This window comes from Heterodontus francisci, chromosome 7, assembly GCF_036365525.1.
Source record: "Heterodontus francisci isolate sHetFra1 chromosome 7, sHetFra1.hap1, whole genome shotgun sequence".
NCBI lineage: Eukaryota > Metazoa > Chordata > Chondrichthyes > Heterodontiformes > Heterodontidae > Heterodontus > Heterodontus francisci.
In genome coordinates, this window is record NC_090377.1 from 50,085,134 (window position 1) to 50,112,011 (window position 26,878).

At 43.1% G+C, this 26,878-nt stretch overlaps 1 protein-coding gene across 1 annotated transcript in view; it reads left to right on the plus strand.

Annotated features, from left to right (window-relative positions):
* Positions 1-26,878, plus strand: part of LOC137371971 (protein mono-ADP-ribosyltransferase PARP14-like) — a 61,719-nt gene that overhangs the window by 7,683 nt on the left and 27,158 nt on the right. Inside the window, exons 2-8 of the mRNA XM_068035159.1 lie at positions 11,578-11,720; positions 11,812-11,851; positions 16,280-16,522; positions 20,967-21,203; positions 21,285-23,542; positions 23,637-23,873; positions 23,963-24,184. Of these exons, the coding sequence (XP_067891260.1) occupies positions 11,578-11,720; positions 11,812-11,851; positions 16,280-16,522; positions 20,967-21,203; positions 21,285-23,542; positions 23,637-23,873; positions 23,963-24,184 (3,380 nt within the window). The remainder of the gene's footprint in view (positions 1-11,577; positions 11,721-11,811; positions 11,852-16,279; positions 16,523-20,966; positions 21,204-21,284; positions 23,543-23,636; positions 23,874-23,962; positions 24,185-26,878) is intronic.

Below are 26,878 nucleotides of genomic sequence, written 5' to 3' on the forward strand. Positions count from 1 at the left end.
CCCCCCCCCTCCTCCTCCCCCACTTTCCCCCCCTCCTCCTCCCCCACTTCCCCCCATCTCCTCCCCCACTTCCCCCCCTCCTCCTCCCCCACTTCCCCCCCTCCTCCTCCCCCACTTCCCCCCCTCCTCCTCCCCCACTTCCCCCCCTCCTCCTCCCCCACTTTCCCCCCCCTCCTCCTCCCCCACTTTCCCCCCCCTCCTCCTCCCCCACTTTCCCCCCCTCCTCCTCCTCCCCCACTTTCCCCCCTCCTCCTCCCCCACTTTCCCCCCTCCTCCTCCCCCACTTCCCCCCTCCTCCTCCCCCACTTCCCCCCTCCTCCTCCCCCACTCCCCCCCTCCTCCTCCCCCACTTCCCCCCTCCTCCTCCCCCACTTCCCCCCCTCCTCCTCCCCCACTTCCCCCCCTCCTCCTCCCCCACTTCCCCCCCTCCTCCTCCCCCACTCCCCCCCCTCCTCCTCCCCCACTCCCCCCCCTCCTCCTCCCCCACTTCCCCCCCTCCTCCTCCCCCACTTCCCCCCCTCCTCCTCCCCCACTTCCCCCCCTCCTCCTCCCCCACTTCCCCCCCTCCTCCTCCCCCACTTCCCCCCCTCCTCCTCCCCCACTTCCCCCCCCCTCCTCCCCCACTTCCCCCCCCTCCTCCTCCCCCACTTCCCCCCCCTCCTCCTCCCCCACTTCCCCCCCCTCCTCCTCCCCCACTTTCCCCCCCTCCTCCTCCCCCACTTTCCCCCCCTCCTCCTCCCCCACTTTCCCCCCCTCCTCCTCCCCCACTTTCCCCCCCTCCTCCTCCCCCACTTTCCCCCCCTCCTCCTCCCCCACTTTCCCCCCTCCTCCCCCCCTCCTCCTCCCCCACTTCCCCGCCCTCCTCCTCCCCCACTTCCCCGCCCTCCTCCTCCCCCACTTCCCCCCCCACCTCCTCCCCCACTTCCCCCCCCCCCTCCCCCACAATACAATCTATTATTGAACTGTCGGCCACCGTTCTGTTCTAAGCGGCTTGAGCAAAAGGAACCTGATCTATTGCAGTGGGTAGTGATATTGGCATTATGTTAGACATAGCCTGCAGACTGAACATGAGTGGAACATTAAAAGTGGTAATCTGATGGTCAACGTTGATCGTTTTGGATTGCACAGCAAATAAACAAAATACTAGATGGAAACAAAAGTCTGGAAAAACTTCAAAAATTCAAGTTTGCCTTTTTGGATAAAATTCATTGTTTTATCCAAGAATTCATTAAGCACAAGAACAGAGGCTAGATTTTCCAGTGATTTTTGGATCTTCATTTGGAGCTGGATTGGAGTAGAACCATTTTCCTGGGTCGGGATTGAGTTAAATTCTCGGAGGGCTGCCAGTGATATTGCTGCAGTTGCCATTGGAACAGATGACAAAGAAATTGATAAAGAAGGAAAAATAGGATATGGGAGTAAACTAGCGAGAGACATAGGGATGGATTTACTGTGGGCTTTGGGACTCTGACATTGGGACCAAATGGGGGTCTTGAGCCCACACTTGCCAGAAGTGCTCCTGCTGGCACCATCTTCCCAGAGGCAGCCTCCTAATTGGTCACCTCTGCATTCGGGACAGGAGGCAGGCTCTCAGTGCTGCCACTGGGTGAGGTGGGCACTGCTGAGGCAGGTTGGGGACTGTGAGGGCACCTCAACATGCAGGCAGCCTTGGATGCATGCCATGAAAACCAGTTGGAAGGGGGTGGGGAAGCCCTCCACAGGAATTGTTTGAGCTGCCGGTCTGGTCTTTCCTCCCCGCAGCCCCATCATTGGGGCAGGGAGCCTCCGTCCATTGAGATGGCTGCTTCTGCATGCAAAGGAGGGGCGACTCCACTGGCAGCAAAATGCTGGCGAGTCTGCAAATTCACCCGAATTGGGGCCTTAATCATAATTAATTGCCCGATGCCATGATCCGGGCAGCCAGTTAGGTTTCCCACAGCCCCTAGGAAATTTCAGCGACGGGAATGTGTTGGTGAGCTGTCCTGACGCAGCTCTTCCCTATTTTCCCAGCACACCCACCCCTGCTCCCGCCCACACACCTCCAACCCCCATCTCCAGGCCAATGAAATAGATTGTATAAGCATCTACAGGGATGTAAAAAGGAAGAAATTAAGAGTAAACATGGGTCGCAGCAGGGAGGCCAGAAAATGCTAGCTGCAGTGCCACCCCCCCCACGACGCCAAGAAAGCCCTGCCGGATATTAGCGGCAGCAGCGAAGCCTCGGTGCAAACCACCGCCGCCATCTCTGTCCTGGGATTGCTGCAGTGTTCCAGTGAACATCAATGCAAGCTTGAGGAACAGCATCTCATTTACCGATTAGGCACACTACAGCCTGCCGGACTGAATATTGAATTCAATAATTTCAGAGCATGACTGGCTCCCCATTTTACTTTTATTTTTAGTTATTTTTTTCCTTTTTCCTTTTTCGTTTATCTATATTTTTTGTGTTTATTTTATTTTATTTCATCTTGGTTTGTTCAGTTTGCTTACCCACTGTTTTTTTCATGTTTGTACTTGCAGCTGTTCAGTTTTCGGTCCATTAACACCCTATCTGTACTAATGCTTTGTCTTTCAACACACCGTTAACATATTGTTTGCCTTTGCTCCATGACCTTCTGGTCAGCTATTCTGTGACCTTGTCCTATTTACATCTACTCCTTTGTTATCTCTTGCCCCACCCCCGCTTTACTTGCTTATAACCTTTTACATTTCTAATATTTGCTAGTTCTGAAGAAGTGTCACTGACCTGAAACGTTAACTCTGCTTCTCTCTCCACAGATGTTGCCAGACCTGCTGAGTATTTCCAGCATTTCTTGTTTTAATTTCATTTTATAGTTATTTGGTAGTACAGAACTTGAATTGCTGAAAATAGAGACGTGTTGTCGAATCTTTTCGTCTTGCAGTCATCAGGACAATATGCAAGAATAACCAATGTAAGGGAAAAACAACAACTTAAACTGCATCAGTGTCAGAACAGTGGGAGGCATTCAAAGGGGGTTCAGGGTGAACATGTACCCACGAAGAAAGAGTGAGGTGGCCAAATTTAGAGCCCCATGGATGTCAAGGAGCCTACAGGGTAAGATAAGGCAGAAAAGGAAAGCTTACGTCCGACACTGAGAACACAATACTACAGAAAGCCAAGAGGAGTATAGAAAGTGGAGGGGTGAAATCAAAAAGGACATTAGGAAAGCAAAGAGAGGGCATGAAAGAATATTGGCAAGCAAAATCAAGGTGAACCCAAACATGTTTTATCAACACATTAAGAGTAAGTGGATAACTAAGGAGAGAGTAGAACCCATAAAAGACCAAAAAGGTAACCTATGTGTAGGAGCAGAAGATATTGGTGTGGTTCTTTGTATCTGTCTTCACAAAAGAGAGTGACAATGCAGATATTGTAGTAAAGGAGGAAGAGTTTAAATATTGAATGTGATAAACATAGGGAGAGAGGAAGTATTAATGGGATTAGCATCCTTGAAAGTTGATAAATCACCAGGGCTAGATGAAATGTATCCCAGGCTGTTAAAAGAAGCAAGAGAGGAAATAGCCGAGGGTCTGACCATCATTTTCCAGTCCTCACTGGATACAGGTGTGGTGCTGGAGGATTGGATCCCCTACTTTTTGTGGTGTATATTAACAATTTGGATGTAAATGTAGGGGGCATGATCAAGAAATTTGTGGATGACACAAAGATTGGCCATGTGGTAGATAATGAGGAGGATAGCTTTAGGCTGCAGGAAGATATTGATGGTCTGGTCAGATGGGCAGAAAAGTGGCAAATGGAATTCAACTTGAAGTGTGAGCTGATGCATTTGGGGAGGTCAAGCAAGGCAAAGGAATACATGATTAATGGGAACATACTGAGAAGTGTAGAGGAAGTGAGGGACCTTGGAGTGAATGACCACAGATCCCTGAAGGTGGCATGACAGGTCGATAACGTGGTTAAGAAGGCATATGGAATCCTTTCCTTTATTAGCCGAAGTATGGAATATAAGAGCAGGGAGGTTATGCTGTAACTGTATAACTCATTGGTTAGGCCACAACTTCAGTACTGTGTGCAGTTCTGGTCACCTCTTTACTGAAAGGATGTAATTGCACTAGAGAAGGTACAGGGGAGATTTACGAGGATGTTGCCAGGACTGGAAAAATGCAGCTATGAGGAAAGATTGTATAGGCTGGGGTTATTCTCCTTGGAACAGAAAAGGATGAGGGGAGATCAGATTGAAATGTACAAAATTTTGAGAGGCCTAGATAGAGTGGAGGTGAAGGGTCTGTTCATCTTAGCAGAGAGGTCAGTGACGAGGGGGCATACATTTAAAGTGATTGGTAAAAAAATTAGAGGGAGATAAGGAAAATTTTTTTCACCCAGAGGGCGGCAGGGGTCTTGAACTCACTGCCTGAAAGGTCAGGTGAGGCAGAAACCCTCAACTCGTGCAAAACGAGTCTGGATATGCACCTCAAGTGCCGTAAGCTGCAGGGCTACAGACCAAAAACTGAAAGGTGGATTAGAATGGGTGGATCGTTTTTCGGCCGGCACAGACACGATGGTCCAAGTGCCTTAAAATTTCTATGATTCTATGAGAAGAGAGTGCTGATTGGTTGGCAAGTTAATTCTGGTTGGTAGAGGCGTTGCCATGTAGAATGCACCAGTGACTGACCATTTAACTGCCAAGCTTTGTTTGAAATTTAAACCAGGCAGCTTGACTCTGGTCAAGGCATTGCCCTGAGGAATGAACCAGTGAATGGCTGTCAATTATTTTGTTCAACTGAAACAGGCACAATGTGTGTACATGTTCTTCCTTTCTGCAAAGAACTGGGCCCTGTGTATTAAATGTAGCTTCCAGTACGCACAAATGTGCCACACTGCGAGCCCTACTAACAATCTTAAATTGGTTGTCAGCGTGATTCTTAGCACATTGCTGATTATTTATCAAATGTTGTCCAACCATGGAATCACTTCTAATGTTGGACACTGTTTTGAGTTTTGCAAGCATGGGCTGGTTGGGTACGGCCTGAACCTTGTCCATTGCGAACAGTGGAAGGGACATGTTTGATACGATCGTAAGTCTTTGAGACGTACGGCCTATATACCTAGCATCAAACTGGCCAATCAGCACTCTCTTCTCATGCAGTATAAGTTGTTGTTTTCCCTTACATTGGTTATTCTTGTGTATTGTCCTGATGAATGCAAGACAAAAGCTTTGACAACATGTCTCGATTATCAGCAATTCTAAAGTTCATTTTGTTGATATTGCCCCGAAAACAAAAATTGTGGGGGGGGAGGGGGGGGGGGTCAGGCGGAGAGGGGGGGAACAGGTGGGAAAGAGCCTCTAGCATTTATTTCAATTTTTACACACCATGAACCACAATATCATTTTCAAAATTAAAATTACTTCTAAAGGCTTGAAGCCGTTTAAAAATTGCGCAGATGCCCTTGCCAGGGACGTGGCGGCCGTCCCCTCTACGTCATCCGGGGCGGCCACTCCGCCCCCTCATTTAAATGAGCTCTTGCGTGAAAAATCATGGGGGCTAGGTGTTGGCACTTCTGTGTCGGAAGGCCGCTAACTTCACAGCGTGCCGCTGCGGAGCAAGACGCACTGATAAAATTCACCCCATGGACTCAGTTGCCCATTTCCTCAACCGATGAAGACTGGGGCGAAACACATTGGGATATGCTGCATGTGCATTGAATCTTACAGTGCAGAAGGAACCTATTTGGCCCTTTGTGCCTGTGCCAGCTCTTTGAAAGACTTATCCAATCAGTCACACTCCCCTGTTCTTTCCCCTGGGACTGCAATATTCTCCCCTTCAAGTATTTATCCAATTCCCTTTCGAAAGTTACTGTTGAATCTGCTTTTGCCACCATTTTATGCAATGTATTCCAGATCATCATAATACGCTGTGCAAAAAAAATTCTTGTCATCTAACCTCTGGCTCTTTTGGCACTTACCTTAAATCTGTGTTGTCTGGTTATTGAACTGTCTGCCAGTGGAAACAGTTTCACCTTACTTAAACAGAACCCTTCATGATCTTGAATGCTTGTATGAAATTTCCCGTTAACCTTCTCTGCTCTGAGAACAGCCCCAGCTTCTCAAGTCTCTCGAAGCCCCTCATCCTTAGTATTATTGTAGTAAATCTTCTCTTAAAGGCCTTGACATCCTTCCTAAAGCATGGTGCAAAGGAGTGGGGACAGTATTCCAGCTGAGGCCTAACCAGTGATTGTGAAAGGTTTAGCATAACTTTTTTTTTACTTTTGTACACTGTGCCTCTCTTTATAAAGCCAAGGATGCCTTTTAAACAGCGTAATCAACTTATTGTCATCTTCAAAGATTTCTGTATGTAAACCCCTTGGTCTCTCTTTGTGCACCCCCTTTAAAATTGTACCATTTAGTTTATAGTGCCTCTTCTCAGTCTTCCTTCCAAAATGCATCACTTCACACTTGTGCTTTAAATTTCATCTGCCATGTGTCAGACCATTTCACCGGTCTGTTGATGTCTCCTGAAGTCTGTTACTATCCTCCGCGTTGTTTACTACTCTTCCAAATTTCATGTCATCTGTGAACTTTGAAATTATGCCTTATATACCCAAATCCAGGTCAACAACGACAACTTATGTGTATATAGAGCCTGTAACATAGTAAAACGCCTCAAGCTGCTTCACAGGAGTGTTGTAAAACAAAATTTAACACTGAGCCATGGAAGGCGATATTGGGGCAGATGACCCATAGCTTGGCCAAAGAGGTAGGTTTTAAAATATCTTAAAGGAAGAGAGTGGTCGTGAGGTGGAGAGGTTTAGGGAGGGAATTCCAGAGCTTAGGGCCTAGGAAGCTGAAGGCACTGCAACCAATAGTAGAGCAATTAAGATTGAGAATGTTCAAGAGGCCAGAGTTAGATGAGCACAGATATCTCAGAGGGTTGTGGGCTGCAAGAGATTAGAGATAAGGAGGGGCAAGGCCATGGAGGACATTGAATACAAGTAAGCAAGTTTTAAAATTGAAGCGTTGCTTGAACGGGAGCCAATGTAGATCAGCGGGCACAGAGGTGAAAGGTGACTGGGACTTGGTGTGATTAAGGACACAGACAACAGAGTTTCAGATGACCTTAAAATTACAGATGATATAATGGAGGAGGCCAGCCAGGAGTGCATTGGAATAGTTAAGTCTAGAGGTAACAAATGCATGAATGAGGGTTTCAGCAGGTGATGAGTTGAGGCGGGGCAAAGTTGGGTACTGAGGTAGAAATAGGCACTCTTACTGATGGCGCGAATATGTGGTCAGGAGCTCATCTCTGGATCAGATATAGGAACATAGGAGCAGGAGTAGGCCATTCAGCCCATCGAGCCTGCTCCGTCATTCAATACAATCACGGCTGATTGTATGCCTTGTATGCACTTCAATGCCTTTTCCCCACACTATCCCCATATCCCCTTATGTCATTGGTATTTAGAAATCTGTCAATCTCTGCTTTAAACATACTCAATGACTGAACTTCCATAGCCCTCTGGGGTAGAGAATTCCAAAGATTCACAACTCTGAGTAAGGAAATTTCTCCTCACCTCTGTCCTATGTGGCTTCTCCCTTATTTTGAGATTGTGTCCCCTGGTTCTATAATCCCCAACCAGGGGAACATCTGTCAGTCCCTTTAAGTATTTTGTAGGTTTCAATGAGATCGCCTCTCATTCTTCGAAACTCTAGAGAATATATGCCCAGTTTCCCCAGTCTCGCTTCATAGGACATTCCCGCCATCCCGGGAACAAGTCTGGTGAACCTTTGTTGCACTCCCTCTATGGCAATAATATCCTTCCTAAGGTAAGGGTAACTGCACACAGTACTCCAGATGCAGTCTAACCAAAGTTCTATACAATTGAAGCAAGACTTCACTACTCCTGTAGTCAAATCATCTTGCGATAAAGGCTAATATACCATTCGCCTTCATAATTGCTTGCTGCACCTGCATGTTAGCTTTCAGTGAATTATTGACGAGGACAGCCATATCCTTTTGTACATTTTGTCCTTTTCTACACTTTCTAATCTTTTACCATTTAAGAAATACTCTGCATATCTATTCCTCCTACCAAAGTGAATAATCTCACATTTTTCCACATTATATTCCATCTGCTATGTTCTTGCCCACTCTAAGTCTGTCCAAATCCCCTTGAAGCTACTTTGCATCTTCCTCACAACACACATTCCCACCTAGTTTTGTGTCATCCGCGAACTTGGAAATATTACATTTGGTCCCCACATCCAAATCATTGGTATATATTGTGAACACCAAGGTTGCAAACAGTCTGGTTTAGTCTCAGAAAATTGCCAGGGAGAGGGATGGAGTCGGTAGCTAGGGAACAGAGTTTAGACTGAGGACGAAGACAATGGCTTCAGTTTTTCCAACATTTAATTGGAGGAAAGTTCTGCTCATCCATTACTGGATGTTGGACAAGAAGTCTGATAATTTAGCAACAATCGAGGACCCAAGAGAGGTGGTGGTGAGGTAGAGCTGGGTATCATCAGCGTACATTTGAAAACTAATGCCGTGCTTTTGGATGATGTTGCCAAGGGGCAGCATGTAGATGAGAAATAGAATGGGGTGAAGGATAGATCTTTGGGGGTCACCAGAGGTAATGATGCAGGAGCAGGAAGAGAAGCTGTTGCAAGTGATACTCTGGCTCCAGTTAGATAAGAATGGAACCAGACAAGAGCAGTCCCACCCACCTGAATGACAAAAGAGAGGCGATGGAGGAGGATGGTGTGGTCAACCGTGTCAAAGGCTGCAGACAGATCGAAGAGGATGAGGAGGGATAGTTTACCTTGGTCACAGTCACATTGGATGTAATTTGTGACTTTGATAATGTTTCGGTACTGTAAGAGGGGTGGAAACCTGTTTGGAGGGATTTAAACATGGAGTTCTGGGAAAGATGGGCATAGATGTGGGAAGCAACAGCATGCTTAAGGACTTTTGAGAGGAAAGCGAGGTTAGAGATGGGGCAGTATTTTGTAAGGATGGTGGGATTAAGGGGTTTTTTTTAAGGGGAGGTGAAGACAGCAAATTTAAAGGAGAGAAGGGCAGAACTGAAGAGAGAAAACCATTAACAATATCAGCTAACACGGACATCAGGAAGAGAAGTTGGGTGGTCAGCAGTTTAGTGGGAATAGGGTCAAGGGAGTAGGAGGTGAGTCTCATGGACAAGATGTGCTCAGAGGGCATGAGGGGAGATAGGAGAGAAACCAAAGATACAAGTTCAGGGCTATGGCAGGGTGGAGCTTTGGAGGAAATTAGGTCCAGTGGACTAGTGGAAGCGAGGGAAGCGGCAGAGTTAGCTGATCAAATGGTCTCTATCTTAATGACAAAGAAGTCCATGAGCAGCACATACTTATTGGTGGAGGTGAGGATGAAAAAGACAGGGGAAGTGGGTTTAAGAAGATCATTTGCAGTAGGGAAAAGTAGCTGGGGATTATCTTTGCATTCCAGGATCATCCTGGAATAGTGAGCAGTTTTAGCAGACAAGAGCAGGACCCAATCGTGTTTTAGCTGGTCCAGACAGATCTGGCAGTGAATAGCTAAACCAGTTGTTTGCCATATCATTTCAGGACTGCGACCCTTGGAACTTAAGAGAGATGGGGGCTGTACCAGGGGAATGGTCAGGGTGAGCAAGAGTATTGGTTTTATTGTGGACTAGTTCATCAAAGGTGGAGGTGAGGGTGCAGTTGAACAAATCAGTAGCTGCAGAAATGTGTGGCAAACAGAGGACCAAAGGCTGGATAGTTGGGATTTTGAAGTGCAGTTGTATGTGAACAGGGGGATAATTTTTTCTAGGGGTGGTTACAAAAAGAGGGAGGGTTGGGGTGTGAAAAGGGGATGTGAGTGGAGATTGATACAAGTAAATGATCAGATATGGCCTTAACTGTGATTGACATGATGGAAGTAGCGAGACCACAAGAAATAGCAAGGTCAAGGGAGTGGCTGTGGATGTGGGTTGGGGAGTTTAAATGGAAGGAGAAATTAGTGGAGAATAAGAGGGCATTGAACTCATGAGAGAGAGCATGATGAGTTGAGATGAAGCTTGAAATCACCAAGGATGAGAAGTCATTCGGTGCAGAAGCTGAGGAAAGCAGGTCATTAATATATATCAAAAAGAGCTGTGGTCCTAAGACCAAACTTTCGGGGGCAGTTTTGTATACTTTCCTCCTGCCTAAAAAGCAACCACTCCCCACTACTCTCTGCTTTCTGTCCCTTAGCCAATTTCATGTCCATGCTGCCACTGCCCCATTAATCCTGTGGGCTTCAGGTTTGCCAACAAGTCTAATTTGTAGTACTTTATCAAACACCTTTTGAAAATCCAAATGCACAACATCAAATGCATTACCTTCATCAACTCTTTCCATTTCTTTATCAAAGAACTCAATCAAGATAGTCCAAGACAATTTACATTTTACAAATCCGTGTGGGTTGTCATTGATCAACTCATGTTTTGCCAAGTGACAATTAATTTTGTCCTGGATTATGAACTCAAAGTTTCCCCACCACCAACGTTGGGTGGACTGGCTTGTAGTTATCTGGGGCTGAATTTAGTCAAGCCGGCGGGGCTTCCGACAATGGGCTGATAAGGCGAGGGAAACCCCACCTCGGGCCCTTCGAAGTCCCCTCGATTCAACGACTCTCAGGCAATTAACTGCCTGGTGCCGTGGTCCTTGTCCCTTTAAGGACAAGGATGCTGCCTGTAAGAGCTGTGAGCCAATCTGGGGGCTGGCAGCTCAGTAGTATCAGCAGTACCACTGGGAGCGGTGGCTAATGCTGGTACTACACCAGGCCTGGGACCAGGAGCAGCCATGGAGCCCTGGACCCAAGGTAAGTGAGGCCAGGTCACCGGGCCAGTCCAGCAGGCCCCGACGAGAAGGGTGGGGGAAAGGTGGTCTTTGAGGGCGGGGTTCGGGGCCGGGGTTAGTGGAGGGATGGACCCTCCCCAACCCCGCAGGGAGGTCACCTTGTTTTACTGGGCAACCTTCCCGCATGGTGGGGGCCCCCTCCACCTTTGGTTTAATTGCAGCAGCGGTGGGGAGAGGCCCTTTAGTGAATATTTATTGATCAGTTAAGGGCCTCAATTGGCCTCTGGATGGGAAGGCTGTCTGTGGTTTTCCCACCCCCATCTTGATCGCGGGGAGACAGGAAAGTGGCAGGCACTCCCCCCACCTTCCATCCCGTCCCCCAAGGGTCCATAAAATTTTACCCCTGGTTTTTCCCTTACCCCTTTTTTGAACTGGGGTGTAACATTTGCAATCTTCCAGTCCTCTGGCACCCCTGATAAATATTTGCTTGGTGACTAAGTGTTTTCCTGTCTGGAAGCACTCAGGCTTTACTTGTCACCTTTTTTGATAGTGTTACTGATATTTAGGACCTGCCGTGTGATAAATTAACCTGCAGTCTGCTATTTTGTGTCACAACAAACTGAGAGACTAATGTGTGGTAATACTGCTTCAGACTCTGAGGGAAATAAATATATTAATTTCCACTATTCTTATCAATACATTATACATACATACAACAATACAATCTTACAACTGTTCCTCCTAATGTTTTCTTTAGCAAGATGTCACGTATTGGAGAAAGAGGCTCATGAAATTGATCTGCAAAAGAGGGGCAAAGTTTGTATTACTGTCAGACTTCTACCTCAGGCAGCTGCTGGAGGAGACTGGACAGCAGCAACACAGCTGAATCCAGAACAACGTGTAAGTTTACATGTATATTGTGCAAATTGTAAATGTAAAATAGAGTTTTGATTTTCTTTTATGTCTTGATATAATTTTTGTGCTTTTACAGGGCCTGAATTCTGGAAGAAAACAACCTAAAACAGGAAAAGGTACTTTTACTTTCTTCTAAAAAATTAAAACATTGATTCACTCAGGAGATATTCATAGGGACCTATTCCTCCTAATGATAAATTATTAAGAACTCAAGGGCATGCAAAAGTATATCTCCACAAGCAGGATGATGATTGTACGTGAACTGAAAGCTACTAGTGCAGAATACATGGAATTGAGTGGGTGAGACAGAAAGTAGAAGAAAATACTTAATATTGAATTTAAAATATTTTGGTTAGGTGTCAGTAAGTCTGTATTATTGGTGATTTGGGGAGGATTCAGAATGTTAGGAGGACCCAAGATGAGAAGATTATGTCTCCATGTTCACTTTAAATGTTTACATTGTTTAAATTTATTGTAGTTGACTTTACTTTTAGTGGATGCTAATTGCCTTTTAGTTGAGCCATGATCTCATTGAATAGTGGAACAGGCTTGAGGGGCTGAATGGCCCACGGCTGTTTCGTTATTCCTTTCATAAAGTTTCTCAAGTTTAACTCCCATCTTAAAAAATGTCACTTATATTTTTGAGGGTTTTTGTCCTAGTGCCAAAGAGAAAGCTACTATTTTACTTTGGAATCTGGGAATGTACAGGATCTGGAAAGATCTTTGTAGTGCACCTGACTGGTCCCACAGTTCAAAAAATACCGAGCTATTTTTTACATATTCCCTTGAAATAAAATCCATTACACTATCAACGTACCTTAGATTTTAACATTTACACAACTGTTTTAACGTGTGTAATTATATTTGAACATCTTGATATAGTCCTAGTTTTGAATTTGATCAAGTTCAGAATATTTGTAAAATTTTTCCAGAAAATGTAGTCAGTAATATGGTGACAGAAAAAATGAATTTGGTCAAAATCTGAGTAGCAGCTGTTTATTGATTGTGATTGCAATAATTGCGTGCAAGAGGAGTATTTATTCGCTGTATTCCTTACTGTAGGTCAAGATATAAATTAGCCCTGAAAATCTGTGGACTTTCGATCCTGGTGTAAGTGCCATAGTTTGCTTGCAGGCAACTGACCTGGCATATGTGGGGTCAACTCCAGCCACCTCATTACCATATCAATGGCAGACACCTGCCAGAATGGGAATCCTGATGCGAGGTGTCCATTTGGGGTGCGGCACTTTGCCTGCCAATGACCCGCCACCTCACCATTTCTCTGATTTTGCTTACTTTTCAGCATTTTCAAAGGTTAGTGTTGATTTCTCTGCCCACTCTGATGAAGGATTTAAATAGCCCACCCCCAGAACTTGGAGGGCTTGAGTTATAAAAAGAGATTGGATAGGCTGGATCTGTTTTCCCTGGAGCGAAGGAGGCCGAGAGGGGACATGATAGAGGTATATAAAATTATGAGAGGCATAGATAGGGTAGATAGCCAGAGTCTGTTTCCCATGGTAGGGATGACTAAAACTAGAGGGCATAGATTTAAGGTGAGAGGGAGGAGGTTTAAAGGGGATCAAAGGGGTAAATTTTCCACGCAAAGAATAGTGGGTATCTGGAATGAGCTGCCAGAGGAGGTGGTGGAGGCAGGAACAGTAGCAATATTTAAGAGGCATCTGGACAGGTACTTGAATGAACAAGGCATAGAGGGATATGGAATTAATGCAATTAGTATAGTTAGGCATTATGGTCGGCATGGACGCGGTGGACCGAAGGGCCTGTTTCTATGTATGACTCTATGACTATGACTAATGTTGTCACTTGATAATATAACAGGAAATGCTTTCTGTTCTTCGGAAAGGCAAACTGGCTGAGCGAAATCTAAGTGGAAAGCACACAAATACAAAAAATTGCCATATACTGACAAGAACACAAAATAATTAGATAAAAAATAAGCTTTAATAAAATCACTGGAATCTTGATGCAACAGAAACAAAGCAAAATGCCACAAATAGATGCTTGCTTTTTTTTTATTTTTTAAAATCCACTTTTTGAATTTTTTGGGGGGAATTTAATTTTATGGCGGAGCATTGGGAACTAGAAAGTAATGTCTTTAGATGGGGTGAAAAGCCAGCACATAAAAGCAACAGCTATGGGCAGCCTCTAATGTATGGAGTCTCAAACATGCGTGTAAATACTGGTAGATGCAGATTACTTTGTGAAACAATTGCTTCATAGTTTTGCAATTTTCTGTAGTGATGCAATTCTGAAGATTCCCAGTGATGTTTTTTTTTTAAATGTTTATTTATTTGGATTGAAGTTTGATAAACGCTTTTCCAAATTTTGGTTTTAGCTAATTATTATGTGTTCTCATCAGTACATGGCAGTTTTTGTATTTGTGTGCTTTCCGCTTGAGCAAGCTGACTGAGCAAAATCTTTCTGTGGAACAGAAAATACTTCCTGTTATATTATCAAGCGACAACACTCGTGATGAACATGTCCAAAAGTACTTTGAAAATGACAGCTCTGGTAGTGGACCACTTACATCTGACACCAGAAAGGGCAGAGAAATAACACTGATCATTGAAAATATTGAAAGTAAGCAAAGTCAGAGAAAATAACAAACATTTTCACATACAAGAAAGAGAAGAGATTGTGATATGTAATCATTTTCTGAGCTTTCATAAATTTGGCATTTCCTTTTCAGGTTGGAATTAACCTGAAGGCTCTTGATAAACGTACTTGATATTGATTGAAAGAGCTATGACCTAATATTTTTGGCAGCAAATTTAAAATGCACACTGCTTGGTCGTCCTGCCCCAAAAGTGATAGATTTGTGACTCTTCACAAGAAAAACCACTGATCTTGGCTGGGCCACAAACGAAAGGTGCTCATTAAAAGTGAGCTTCTTTGCAAAGGGACAAAAGTGAGGGGAAATTGGATGTGAATTAGTTACAGGTCACTGCTGTACACTTTCCAATAATTAACTCCTGCCCTCTTGGCAGCAGGAGCAAAGAACAGGAGATAGGAAAATTACATTTTTGATTCTGAGCTAAAAGCAAAGAAAGCATAAAGTATAAATGTGGCAAAATGAACTTTTTAACTGAAGGAGAGTGGTTTTATTGCAACTTTACAAATTTTTCTGGTTTTGTTAAAAAATCATATAATAGATAGCCTAGGAGTCCTGATGCCCAAATAGCAATGTTGGAATGATAACTTTTCTTTTTAAACAAAGTGTTTGGTCAGGAATAGGGAAGAAGTATTTAAACCTTTATTTTGTTCAAAAGCTATTTGAACTATGGAGCTTAATTTGTATCAGAACAAATTGTTTTAGGATTAGAATACAAAATGCTGGATATCCACAGCAGGTTAGTTAGCATCTGAAACAGAAAGCTCTGTTAATATTTAAGATATGGCTTTGGACCCCACAAGTAGCTTGGACCCTCAAAAGATAAAGACTTTTTAAAAAGTATTTCACACGTTGGCTCCTCACACCCACAGCGGTACAAACATTTTTGTTTGAAAGACCCCTTTTCAAGTGAATTAGTAATCTGGGCTCCTCATCTAAATTATAATACTTATTGCACATTTACATTTCTGAATGTAAAGTTCATCACTGCCCTGTTAAAGGAACTTGAATGAAATTCTGCCAGGGCTGTCTGATGTAGTGAACATTGTTGTGATTAGTGATGTGCACAGTTTTATATTTCCTTTAGCTGAAAGGTAACCATACATGTTCAGCAACATTCCTGTTGAATACCTCATTGTTTCCTGCTCTTCTTCAAGCAGCATTAGGCTTGCTGGGACAATTTCAGGTGTAACCCCTCTACCCAACTACTCAGTGCACAGCTGCTGTGTGTTTCAGGGCTTTTTCCCTCCAGCTCTGTTGTTTACTGGACTGTCGGTTGACACGCTGCCTCGGGTGCTGCATTTCTGCTATCGGGGCACTGCCAGTAACTATGACAGTTACAGCGCATGTCCAAACCATGCCACCACAGCAACGGGTCCCATTGATATTATTTAGCAGATTCCCTGGAAAGTGTCTAAGGACCCCAGTTTGAGATCCACTGGCTAAGGGAACATGGCTAGGATCAAGGAAGACCTAGCAAACTCACCCTGTCCCTACCATCATTGGTGACGGGCACCAGAACATAAGCAGGTGGATGTCAGAGGTGCTTGAAATAGTGCTTGTGCCCACTTGCCCATGGTAGTGAGGTACTCTCCCTTTGACCCTACAACTTTCAGTAGGCTGGCACCAGATGGCACGTGTGAATGTGATCCTGGTCTACCTGCCAGGATCGTCACCCACATATTTTTGGCATGATTTTCTATTGAGCTGCAAATTAGCAATATTATCTGTTTCACAACCTGAATATGCTGGCTTTTAAGAAAAAAAATTCTATGCAACTTATACCATTGATTAGTTTTGCATCTTATAAATTTACAAGAAACTGAAGAAATGATGGTCCAGTGGGAGTGGGAGGAATTAAAGTCTTGATGCTACTAATATTTGTTTTACTGATGTTGTGATTCTTATCAAGATGCTCAGACAGTGTTGAGCCCAGAAGAACATTCACCGGTGACGACATTTCATGATGAAAAGAGTAAAACTCTTCCACAATCCTCTGCTGTAGTACTACAAAATCTTCCTAAAAATATTGTGACTGAAATCTTAAATCTACTGGTTGAAAATCTTACTGGATTAACTGAAGAAGCTGATGATTTCAGCATGGAATTACTGAGTGAAATGAATGCGGCTGTTGTGACTTTCAAAACTGACATTGGTAAGAGTTAACTTTCAGCAACTGTTAGTTCAAGGTGCTGTGTTAGTGTTAGAATATTTATGTTCAACAGAAATATTACAGGCAAGTTCTTAGTTTGAAGAGATAGCAAATAAAATTATTTACAGAAATACAATGTTGAAAATCTGCAACATGTCATCAGCAGCTAAGCAGAGAAAATACCAATTAACATTTCAGGTAAAGACCCTTTGTCTGAGCTGATTTCCAGCACCACATTGAGTATTTTTCCCTCAACCTTTTTTTTCACAACAAAGATTTCAATCTTCGCATATTGTACTGAAGTCCCAAACTGTAATACGATAGAATAAGTTACTACAGTGAAGCCCAATTTAAGTGTATATCAATGGTATGCACTTTTCCATTGGCTATAGGGCAGTGCTTGCATTACTGGTTCTTGCTATGTGGATCTCCTGCACCCAGCAGTAACCCCAATGTAAAATTAGTTACTCACTAGGACCAACCACCAGGAAGACAAAACATAGAAACATAGAAAATTTACAGTGCAGAAGGAGGCTATTTGGCTCATTGTGTCTGAAAAAAGAGCTATCCAAACTAATCCCACTTTCCAGCTCTTGGCTCATAGCCCTATAGGCTATGCCACTTCAAGTGCTTATCCAAGTATTTTTTTAAATATGATGAGGGTTTTGCCTCTACCACCCTTTCAGGCAGTGAGTTCTAGACTCTCACCACCCTCTGGATGAAAATAATGTCTCCTTGACTCCCCTCTAATCTTTCTCTCGATTACTTGAAATCTGTGCCCTCTTATTGACCTTTCTGCTAATGGAAATTGGTCATTCCTGTCCATTCGATCCATTTTTTCTAAGTTATTATCAGGTGATAAAAACATTGAGACCCATTTGTCAGGAGCCAGCAACACAAGAACAACATAAAAGCAACTTTAGGTAAGAACACTTGAGTTGCTGTTTTTAATCCCAGTATCGAGACATTTGCGAATAGCAGTAAAAGGAGCCACGGAACACAGATCCACTGGAAAAGAACCCAGCCTAGTATTCATCATTACCTCACCTTTATAATTTCAGACTGGCTCTCAAACTGTTGTTAACCTAACTGTCATATCACGGGAAACTCCTTCAGCACACAGAAGGATTCCTGTGTAAAGGCCTGCTCGGGTCGGGGAAGAAAAACCTGACAGAACCACATTGGACCCGAGCCCAACTCGCCCGAGTCCTTCCATTTTTACCCGAGCCGAGCCCCACCTGACCACTGGAATGTTCACTTTACCTACCTTCCGTTTCGGAATCCGTTTTTCACTTTTTCAGTTTGTGCAGATAAGCAACAAAAACTGTAATTAGACTTGAAAGGTTGTTTAAAAAGATGAAGATTGGAGCCACGAAGTCAGTGATTGTTTATTTATTTATTTAGAGATACAGCACTGAAACAGGCCCTTCGGCCCACAGAGTCTGTGCTGACCAACAACCACCCATTTATACTAAAATAAAAGCAAAATACTGCGGATGCTGGAAATCTGAAATAAAAACAAGAAATGCAGGAACCACTCAGCAGGTCTGGCAGCATCTGTGGAAAGAGAAGCAGAGTTAACGTTTCGGGTCAGTGACCAAAGAAAGCTCACTGACCCGAAACGTTAACTCTGCTTCTCTTTCCACAGATGCTGCCAGACCTGCTGAGTGGCTCCAGCATTTCTTGTTTTTATACCCATTTATACTTCTTTCTTCTTTCTTCTTTTGGGCCTCCTTATCTCGAGAGACAATGGATACGCGCCTTTATACTAATCTTACAGTAATCCCATATTCCCTACCACCTACCTACACTAGGGGCAATTTACAGTGGCCAATTTACCTATCAACCTGCAAGTCTTTGGCTGTGGGAGGAAACCGGAGCACCCGGCAAAAGCCCACGCGGTCACAGGGAGAACTTGCAAACTCCGCACAGGCAGTACCCAGAATCGAACCCGGGTCCCTGGAGCTGTGAGGCTGCGGTGCTAACCACTGCCACTAACCACTGTTTGGTCACAAGTTAAACAGAAACCCATGGAGTTGTGCCCAGACAGGTTGTGCCACACTGTACCAGTATCTGTATTGCTTAAAATAAACATCGCAATTGCCTGAAGGCTCAGAAAATATCATTATACATTACCTAGACTCCTGCTTTACAGGTTGAAATACTTGCTGCAAGTTTATCCAGTGAGCAGCTGAGATACAGAGAACAGGAAGGTCCTGAGTGATTAATTATTATAAAATATATAATATTTCTATTAAAAAAATATCAAATGATCTCTGTCAGGACTCTAGTCTACACACATACAGTACACATGTCATGGTGACTTAAGCGCAGATGGTACAGCAGCTTGCTGGACGATGAAGACATCATAACTGCTGCCACAATAGCGAGCATTGACCTGCATGATACACTGAGTAAGGTCACACACCAGCTGGACATGAAGGAGTGGAATCCCTTCCGGTTGCCACATATCTCTGGCAACAGAGAAGGAAAGGTATTCAGTTCTCTTTGCCTGCAGAGCCTCAGTGATTTCCCTTATGCAACAGTGGACAGCAAACTAGGAGATGTTGCAAATACTTTCTGCTCGAGCCTAGTGGGGACCCAATGCATAAAAGTTCCCAGCCACTGGCAATGCTGTCCTCCTCACCCTGCACTAAGGCTGTTGTTCTGGTTGAAACAAATGGTAGATTTCAGTAAACACTTCCTGAGTGAAGCATAGATGTCTGACACACTGTTCCTTGCAGAGGTTGAGAGAGGATAATTTCTCCCTGAAGATTCTGGATGGATATGGCTTCCTGCTGAGAGCACTTCTCTCTTTCCCGCCATGCCCCCCTCTCCCCCCAACCTCCTCCTTCCTCTTTGAGCAGCTTGCCTTCTTCTGTGTCACCTCTGCTCTTTCTTCCTGTCACGCTGTATTCCAAGGCAATGCAAACTTCTGCACCCATGTCCTGGAGCATGCGGTCTGAACAGAATCCTTGAAGTCAGGGCCAAATTCTTTAGCACATGCTACACCACTCCCTGTATACTTCAGCAACTTTAAATAACAGTACAAACTACCAAATACTTCTATAAACAACACAAAAGGTGGTAGAAATCATTCAGCAACTAACCTGAAAGTATTTGATGATCCCTTTAAATAGCACTGCTGGGATCCTTCCTGCTGCTGAACACATGTTCAGCTGTCAGCAATTAAGGGAAGGCATTAAGGGGACATGATTGAGGTGTACAAGATTATGAGGGGCATTGATAGGTTAGATAGGAAGAAACTTTTTCCCTTAGTGGAGGGGTCAAGAACCAGGGGGCAGAGATTTAGGGTAAGGGGCAGGAGGTTTAGGGGAGATTTGAGGAAACATTTTTTCACCCAGAAGGTGGTTGGAATCTGGAACGCATTGCCTGAAGAGGTGATGGAGGCAGGAACCCTCACAACATTTAAGAAGTATTTGGATGACCACTTGAAACGCCATAGCAAACAGGGCTACAGGCCAAGTGCAGGAATATGGGATTAGAATAGTTGGGTGCTGTATGGCCAGCACAGACACGATGGACCGAGGGGCCTGTCTCTGTGCTGTATAACTCTGTGACTCTATTAGCTAGCCCATTGAGCTCCAAAGTGACAGTGCTGGCGTCAGATCAGCTTTGCATGCTGATTGACATCACATCCTGGCTATGCTGCATACTTACGGTTCACGCTCCCCACATCCATGCTAATGCCCTACCCAGATCATACCAGCAACATACTTGCACCACAGATACCATTTTGGAACCAAAACTGCAACTGTAGCACTGAAAATACAAACACTGTGCAACCTATTTTTATACCTTAGGACTTAATGGCAGATTTAAGTACACAACCCACATATTGAAGATTTTTGTTGGGAAAAACACCGGCTTCACTGCGGCAAAATTTGCACGAGGACAGCATCAGTTGTATTGCAAATAGTGGCTTGGTTCCAAATATTGCTTTTCTCTTCAGTTAGGAATCCAGTGGGACAATGCCTATATTAAAGTAAACAATGGGATGATTACAGTACATCACAGATGTTCTATTTAAAGAATCAAATATGAAATGTTGAACATTTTCATAACCAGTAGATGCAAATTTTAGTCCCCAGTTGACAGAGTGCTACTGAGGTGAGCAAACATTTCAGAAAATGACATGAGTGGAAGACAGATACTATCATGTAGAACAGACTAGAGTGGCTCAAAATGTTATTCTTTCCAGGACTAATGGGCTTCTCTTTGATAAGCACAGAATTCATAAGATTGGATATTTTTGTATAGTATTGCTTCATTACCCTTGCTTTTTCTAAATAACTGTTTTCCTAATAATGAAAAGTGTTATGAGTATTAAGCTACCATTTCATTTCCACAATAATGTTATTTTTTCGTAATGTCGTAATTGACGTAGAAATTGTGACTGTTTTCTATTCTTGTAATTTATTTTTAGACATCACTGAATTCATCACAAAGTGTTCCACAAAGGTTTTGAGTAACCAACAAAAAATTGAGGCACAGCAACTTGAATTAACAAAAAGTGTAAGAGTAGAGAACCTGCCTGCTCATATCAGTGAAGATTTCTTAAAACTCTACTTTGAAAATCCTAAAAATGGACATGGAGTTGTGACCACCATTGAAATAACACCTGAGGACAGTGCAGCTATTGTTTCTTTTGAAAATTCTAAAGGTACTATTTGCATACTAGACAACGTAGATTGTTTAAACTAACTGTTTCTAGAACATAATTTTCTTTGTGTTTCATTTACAGTTCTGGATACCATTCTGGCTAAAACGCACATTATTGATAATACACCAATCTACGTCTATCCCTACTACCAGTCTTTGGGGTCAGCTTTATATGGGAACAAAAGACCAGTTGTGAAAATTCCAGATCCCTTCACTGTCGATATTGATCCCTTCATCCTGCAATTTCTTAAAAATGATAGAAGGCGAATTGCAGAAATCAATGACAAAATGTCAGCACACTACTGTGACATTGCAGTGCCAGAATTGGGCCTATCAAACTTGATTAAGATATCTCCAACTTTTTCAAGACAAGAGGGCTCGTTAGAAAAACTTGTAAAGAATTGGAAAAGGGAAGCTTCAAGCAATCTATCTTGTATCCTATCAAAGTACAAAACTATTGAAAATTGTGTGAATCAACAAATCTGGGAAATAATTCAAGGAGATCTTGATCAATATTTAAACCAAAATGTTGCTGTTATACCAGATATTTCAAAGGGAAAAGTAATAGTCACTGGAGAATCTGACAGTGTAGATACCCTGCAACAAGCATTCAAATCAGTTCAGGATAGTGCCATTGAAAAATTGGAACGGGAAAAGCAAAGTATGACTGAGACAGTGACTGTTAATCCTGCTGTATTTAATCTGTTATTGAGTACTGGTCTTGAAAAGCGCATGTCTACACTGTTTCCAAACCTCAGCATGGAATACAACTCAGCTGCAGGACATATAACATTATATGGGTTGCCTTCAGATGTTTATGTTGCCAAAAGTAATATATTAGAAGGAGTTGTTCTAATGAAACAAAAGCAAGTTGATATGAACCCTCAACTTATTAGTTTTCTACAACGAGTAGACCACAATGCAGTGTCCTGCTGCTTGTTCATATCAAATGGAATCAATGCTGTGTATGACATTAAAGATAACTGCGTTCTGCTGATCGGAAATACAGATAATTCTTTATGTGCAGCAGAAAACCAAATCAAAAAATATCTCAATTTCAAGTGTATTGAGATAAAAGATCTAAGTGTCATTGAAAAGCGTGAATGGGCACAACTGAAAGAAAAATTGGATGCGAGGCTGAATTCTTCCAGTAAACAAGTTGAAATTGAGGAGATACCACTCGATGGGCATGTACAGATCTTTATTTCTGGCTATTCTGGTGTTGTCATGGAAGTGTTTGAAATGCTTTGGGATTTTGTCAAGAAAAACACAATCATTAAAAAAAACATTCCACTTAAATCTGGTGGAGTCCTGCAATTTTTGAAAACTGTTAAGAAAATTGATATTTTCCAAACCCCACCAAATGGCGTGAAAGTAGAAGTTAATGATGTGGCAAATGGTGCAAGTGTTTTAGTATCTGGTCCCCAAGAGAATGTCCAACAAGTGGAGAATTTACTTTTAGATGCAGTTTGCACAGTAATTAGTTCAGTCATGAAAATTACCAAACCAGGAGCAAAGAAGATTTTCAAAGAAAAAGAAGATGTTTATGTTACTGCTGTAATGCATAAATTTAATTGTGTTGTCAGACTTATTGAGCATGGTGTCTTTGGAGACAATGGTGAATTGAGCCAGGTTCACTGTAAAGTGCAATTGCCTGGTGGGCCTTTAGTTGCTGTTTATCGAGGAGACCTCTGCAAGAATCATGTTGATGTAGTAGTCAATGCAGCAAATGAAGACCTAAAACACATCGGAGGCCTTGCAGGAGCTCTCTTAGAAGCAGCTGGTCCAGTATTGCAAAATGAGTGTAATTGGATTGTTAAGCAAGGATTTCTTATGCCTGGTGATGCTGTTATTACTAATTCTGGTAACCTACCATGTTCCAAAGTGATTCATGCAGTTGGTCCAAGATGGATGGATACTGATGCAGACACTGCTAAGAAACGCTTAAAAAGGGCTGTGAAACAAAGTCTTTGTCTTGCAGAATCCCATAATTTGAAGTCTATAGCAATCCCTGCTATTAGTTCAGGAATATTTGGATTTCCATTACCTTTGTGCGCAGAAATAATTGTCAGGTCAATTAGAGAACACTGTGTGGATTCACTTGGAGGCAGTACACTGAAAGAGATCCATTTGGTAAACAATGATGAAAAAACCGTTTATGCTGTTTCAGTTGCTGTTCACAAAATATTGGGTGAATTTTTGCTTACTTCTCCTGTGCAGTCAGAAAGGCATGACTTTGGCAGCATGATAAAAAGCAGAAGCATGAATTGTCTGCACAAAGCCCAAACAAAAGAAGGTCTAAACGTCATTGTTGTCAAAGGAAATATTCAAGATGAAACAGTAAGTCTTCACTGTAGTTCGTTTATTTGAGAAAATCATTCATTCCAAAAATCATATTTTACCTTTATTATAATTGTTTGTTTTCTATTTCCAGGCTGCTGTTATTGTAAATGTCATTGGAATGGATCTCGATCTCAGGAATGGCACAGTTTCCCAAGCAATATTAGAGAAAGCTGGCCCAAAGCTCCAACAGTTACTGTGGAATGAAAAGGACACTAAAAAACATGCATTGGGAAGGATTTATGAAACAAAAGGATGTAATCTTGACTGTGAAGCAGTCTTTCATGTTGTTGTTCCTCAGTGGGATCAAGGAAATAGAAATGCAGAACAGGTAATATACATTCTAATGTCAAAGCAGCAATTCATGTTTTTGAAGTATTCTATCATTGAGTAGAAACATGATGTGAAATTACTTTCCAGCTTTTAAAAAGGATAATCAAGGAATGTCTGAAGAATGCAGAAGCATTACAGCTGGAATCCATCGCTTTCCCAGCAATTGGAACTGGCAAATTGTGTTTTCCAAAGGATCTTGTTGCAAAGATGATGTTTGAGGAAGTTCTAAAGTTCAGTAGTAAGGGAAATACAATGCATCTGAAGAATGTTCACCTTGTGGTGCATCCTGATGATGTTCCTACTGTTCAGGTATGGATCTATTATTGATGAGCTTTATTTTCAGTTGAAACTTTACTTCAGCAATACAAATGGTCTCTTCAAAGGGTTTTTTCCTCATAGAACAGTACAGCACAGTCCAGGCCCTTTGGCCCACGATGTTGTGCTGAACCTTTAACCTACTCTAAGATCAAACTAACTACCTACCCTTCATTCTACTATCATCCATGTACCTATCCAAGAGTCGCTTAAATGCCCCTAATGTATCTGCTTCTACTACCACCGCTGGCAGCGCATTCCACGCACCCACCCCTCTCTGTGTAAAGAACCTACCTCTGACATCTCCCCGAAACCTTCCTCCAATCACCTTAAATTTATGCCCCCTGGTGATAGCCCTTTCCACCCTGGGAAAAAGTCTCTGACTATCCACTCTATCTATGCCTCTCATCATCTTGTACCCCTCTATCAAGTCACCTCTCATCCTTCTTCGCTCCAATGAGAAAAGCCCTAGCTCTCTCAATCTTTCTTCATAGGACATGCTCTCCAGTCCAGGCAGCATCCTGGTAAATCTCCTCTGCACCCTCTCTAAAGCTTCCACATCCTTCCTATAATGAGGCGACCAGAACTGAACACAATATTCCAAGTGTGGTCGAACCAGGGCCTTATAGACCTGCAGCATAACCTCGCGGCTCTTAAACTCAATCCCCCTGTTAGTGAAAGCCTTCTTAACAACCCTATCAACTTGGGTGGCAACTTTGAGCGATCTATGGACATGGACCCCAAGATCCATCTGTTCCTCCACACTACCAAGAATCCTGTCTTTAAGCCTGTATTCCGCATTCAAATTCGACCTTCCAAAATGAATCACTTCACACTTTTCCAGGTTGAACTCCATCTGCCACTTCTCAGCCCAGCTCTGCATCCTGTCAATGTCCCGTTGCAACCTACAACAGCCTTCCACACTATCCACAACTCCAGCAACCTTCGTATCATCGGCAAACTTGCTAACCCAGCCTTCCACTTCCTCATCCAAGTCATTTATAAAAATCACAAAGAGCAGAGGTCCCAGAGCAGATCCCTGCAGAACACCACTGGTCACCGAGCTCCAGGCTGAATACTTTCCATCTACTACCACCCTCTGACTTCTATGGGCCAGCCAATTTTGTATCCAGACAGCCAACTTTCCCTGAATCCCATGCCTCCTTACTTTCTGAATGAGCCTGCCATGGGGAACCTTATCAAACACCTCCTTAGACAATTAACTCAGCCTGTAGCTCGTTGTAGAATTTTTGCTGGGAGAAATAGCTCTTTTTGTTTGTTGTGTCTCTCAAAACCATTTTTTGCTGGTTTTTACACACAGTTAAGTTGAAACATTATACCATGTGACCGCTCTCTCCTGCTGTCACTTAGGTAACAAGTCAGCTGGCGCACTGTGCCTCAGAAATCCAAAAGCTTCTCTCTCTGTCTTAAAGGCAACTGTTTCAATCTGAGGAGGAAAAAAATACAGTTTCATGACACCCATTAATTTCTCCAATACAACCTTCTTACTAATACTAATTTCCTTCAATTCCTCATTCTTCCTCGTCCCTTGGATCTCTAATTCTGGGAGATTTCTCAGTGAAGACAGACACAAAGTAATCGTTTAGCTTCTCTGCCATTTTCTGTATTCCCCATTATAAATTCTCCTGTTTTTGACCTGATTATCCTACTGATTACCTCCTAGATTATGCATTTTTGGAACTCTACACCGTTGATGTATTTTTAATCATTTTGAGCATTTTCAAAGTCTTTGATACAGTGCATCCTGCAAAAGCTAGTTTCATGTTGAATAACTGGCTGCTTTAGTTTTTCATCAACTTAGGTGTTCCCCAGCACACTGTTCTTTCTGCAACTTTATTCTGTTTCCACATTAGTTACCCTCTCCCTCCACCTTTCACAACCTTAGCCACTCTTTTGGTGATGATTCCACTCTACATTTATTGACTTCTGTCAGATTGCGTGCTGCCATTCCATCATTCCTCATGCACTAGACTTTGAAATTCATTCATTTCAAATCTTGATCAAAGAATTAAGTTTTAAGGAGCATATTAAAGGAGGAAGTAAAGACAGAGTGGTTTATGGAAGGAAATCCAGAGCTTAGCACCTTGGCAGCCGAAGGCACAAAGTCACTGGTGGGTGATTAAAATCAAGGATGATCAAGAGGCCAGAATTGGAGGAGTGCAGATTTTTTTTTCATTCGTTCGTGGGATGTGGGGGTCACTGGCTAGGCCACCATTTATTGCCCATCCCTAACTGTCCTTGAACTGGGTGGCTTGCTAGGCCATTTCAGAGGGCATTTAAGAGTCAGCCACATTGCTGTGGGTTTGGAGTCATATGTAGGCCAGACTAGGTAAGGACAGCAGATTTCCTTCCCTAAAGGACATTAGTGAACCAGATGGGTTTTTACAACAATCAACAATGGTTTCATGGTCACCATTAGACTAGCTTTTAATTCCAGATTTTTATTAATGAAATTCAAATTTCACTATCTGCCATGGTGGGATTCAAACCCATGTCCCAGAGCTTTAGCCAGGGCCTCTGGATTGCTCATCCAGTGACATTACCACTTTCCCAAAGGAGGTAGTGAAGGGTTGTAGGGCTGGAGGAGATTGCAGAGATAGGGATGGCGAGGTTGTGGAGGGATTTAAAAACAAAAATGAGAGTTTTAAAATTAGGGCGTTGCCAATG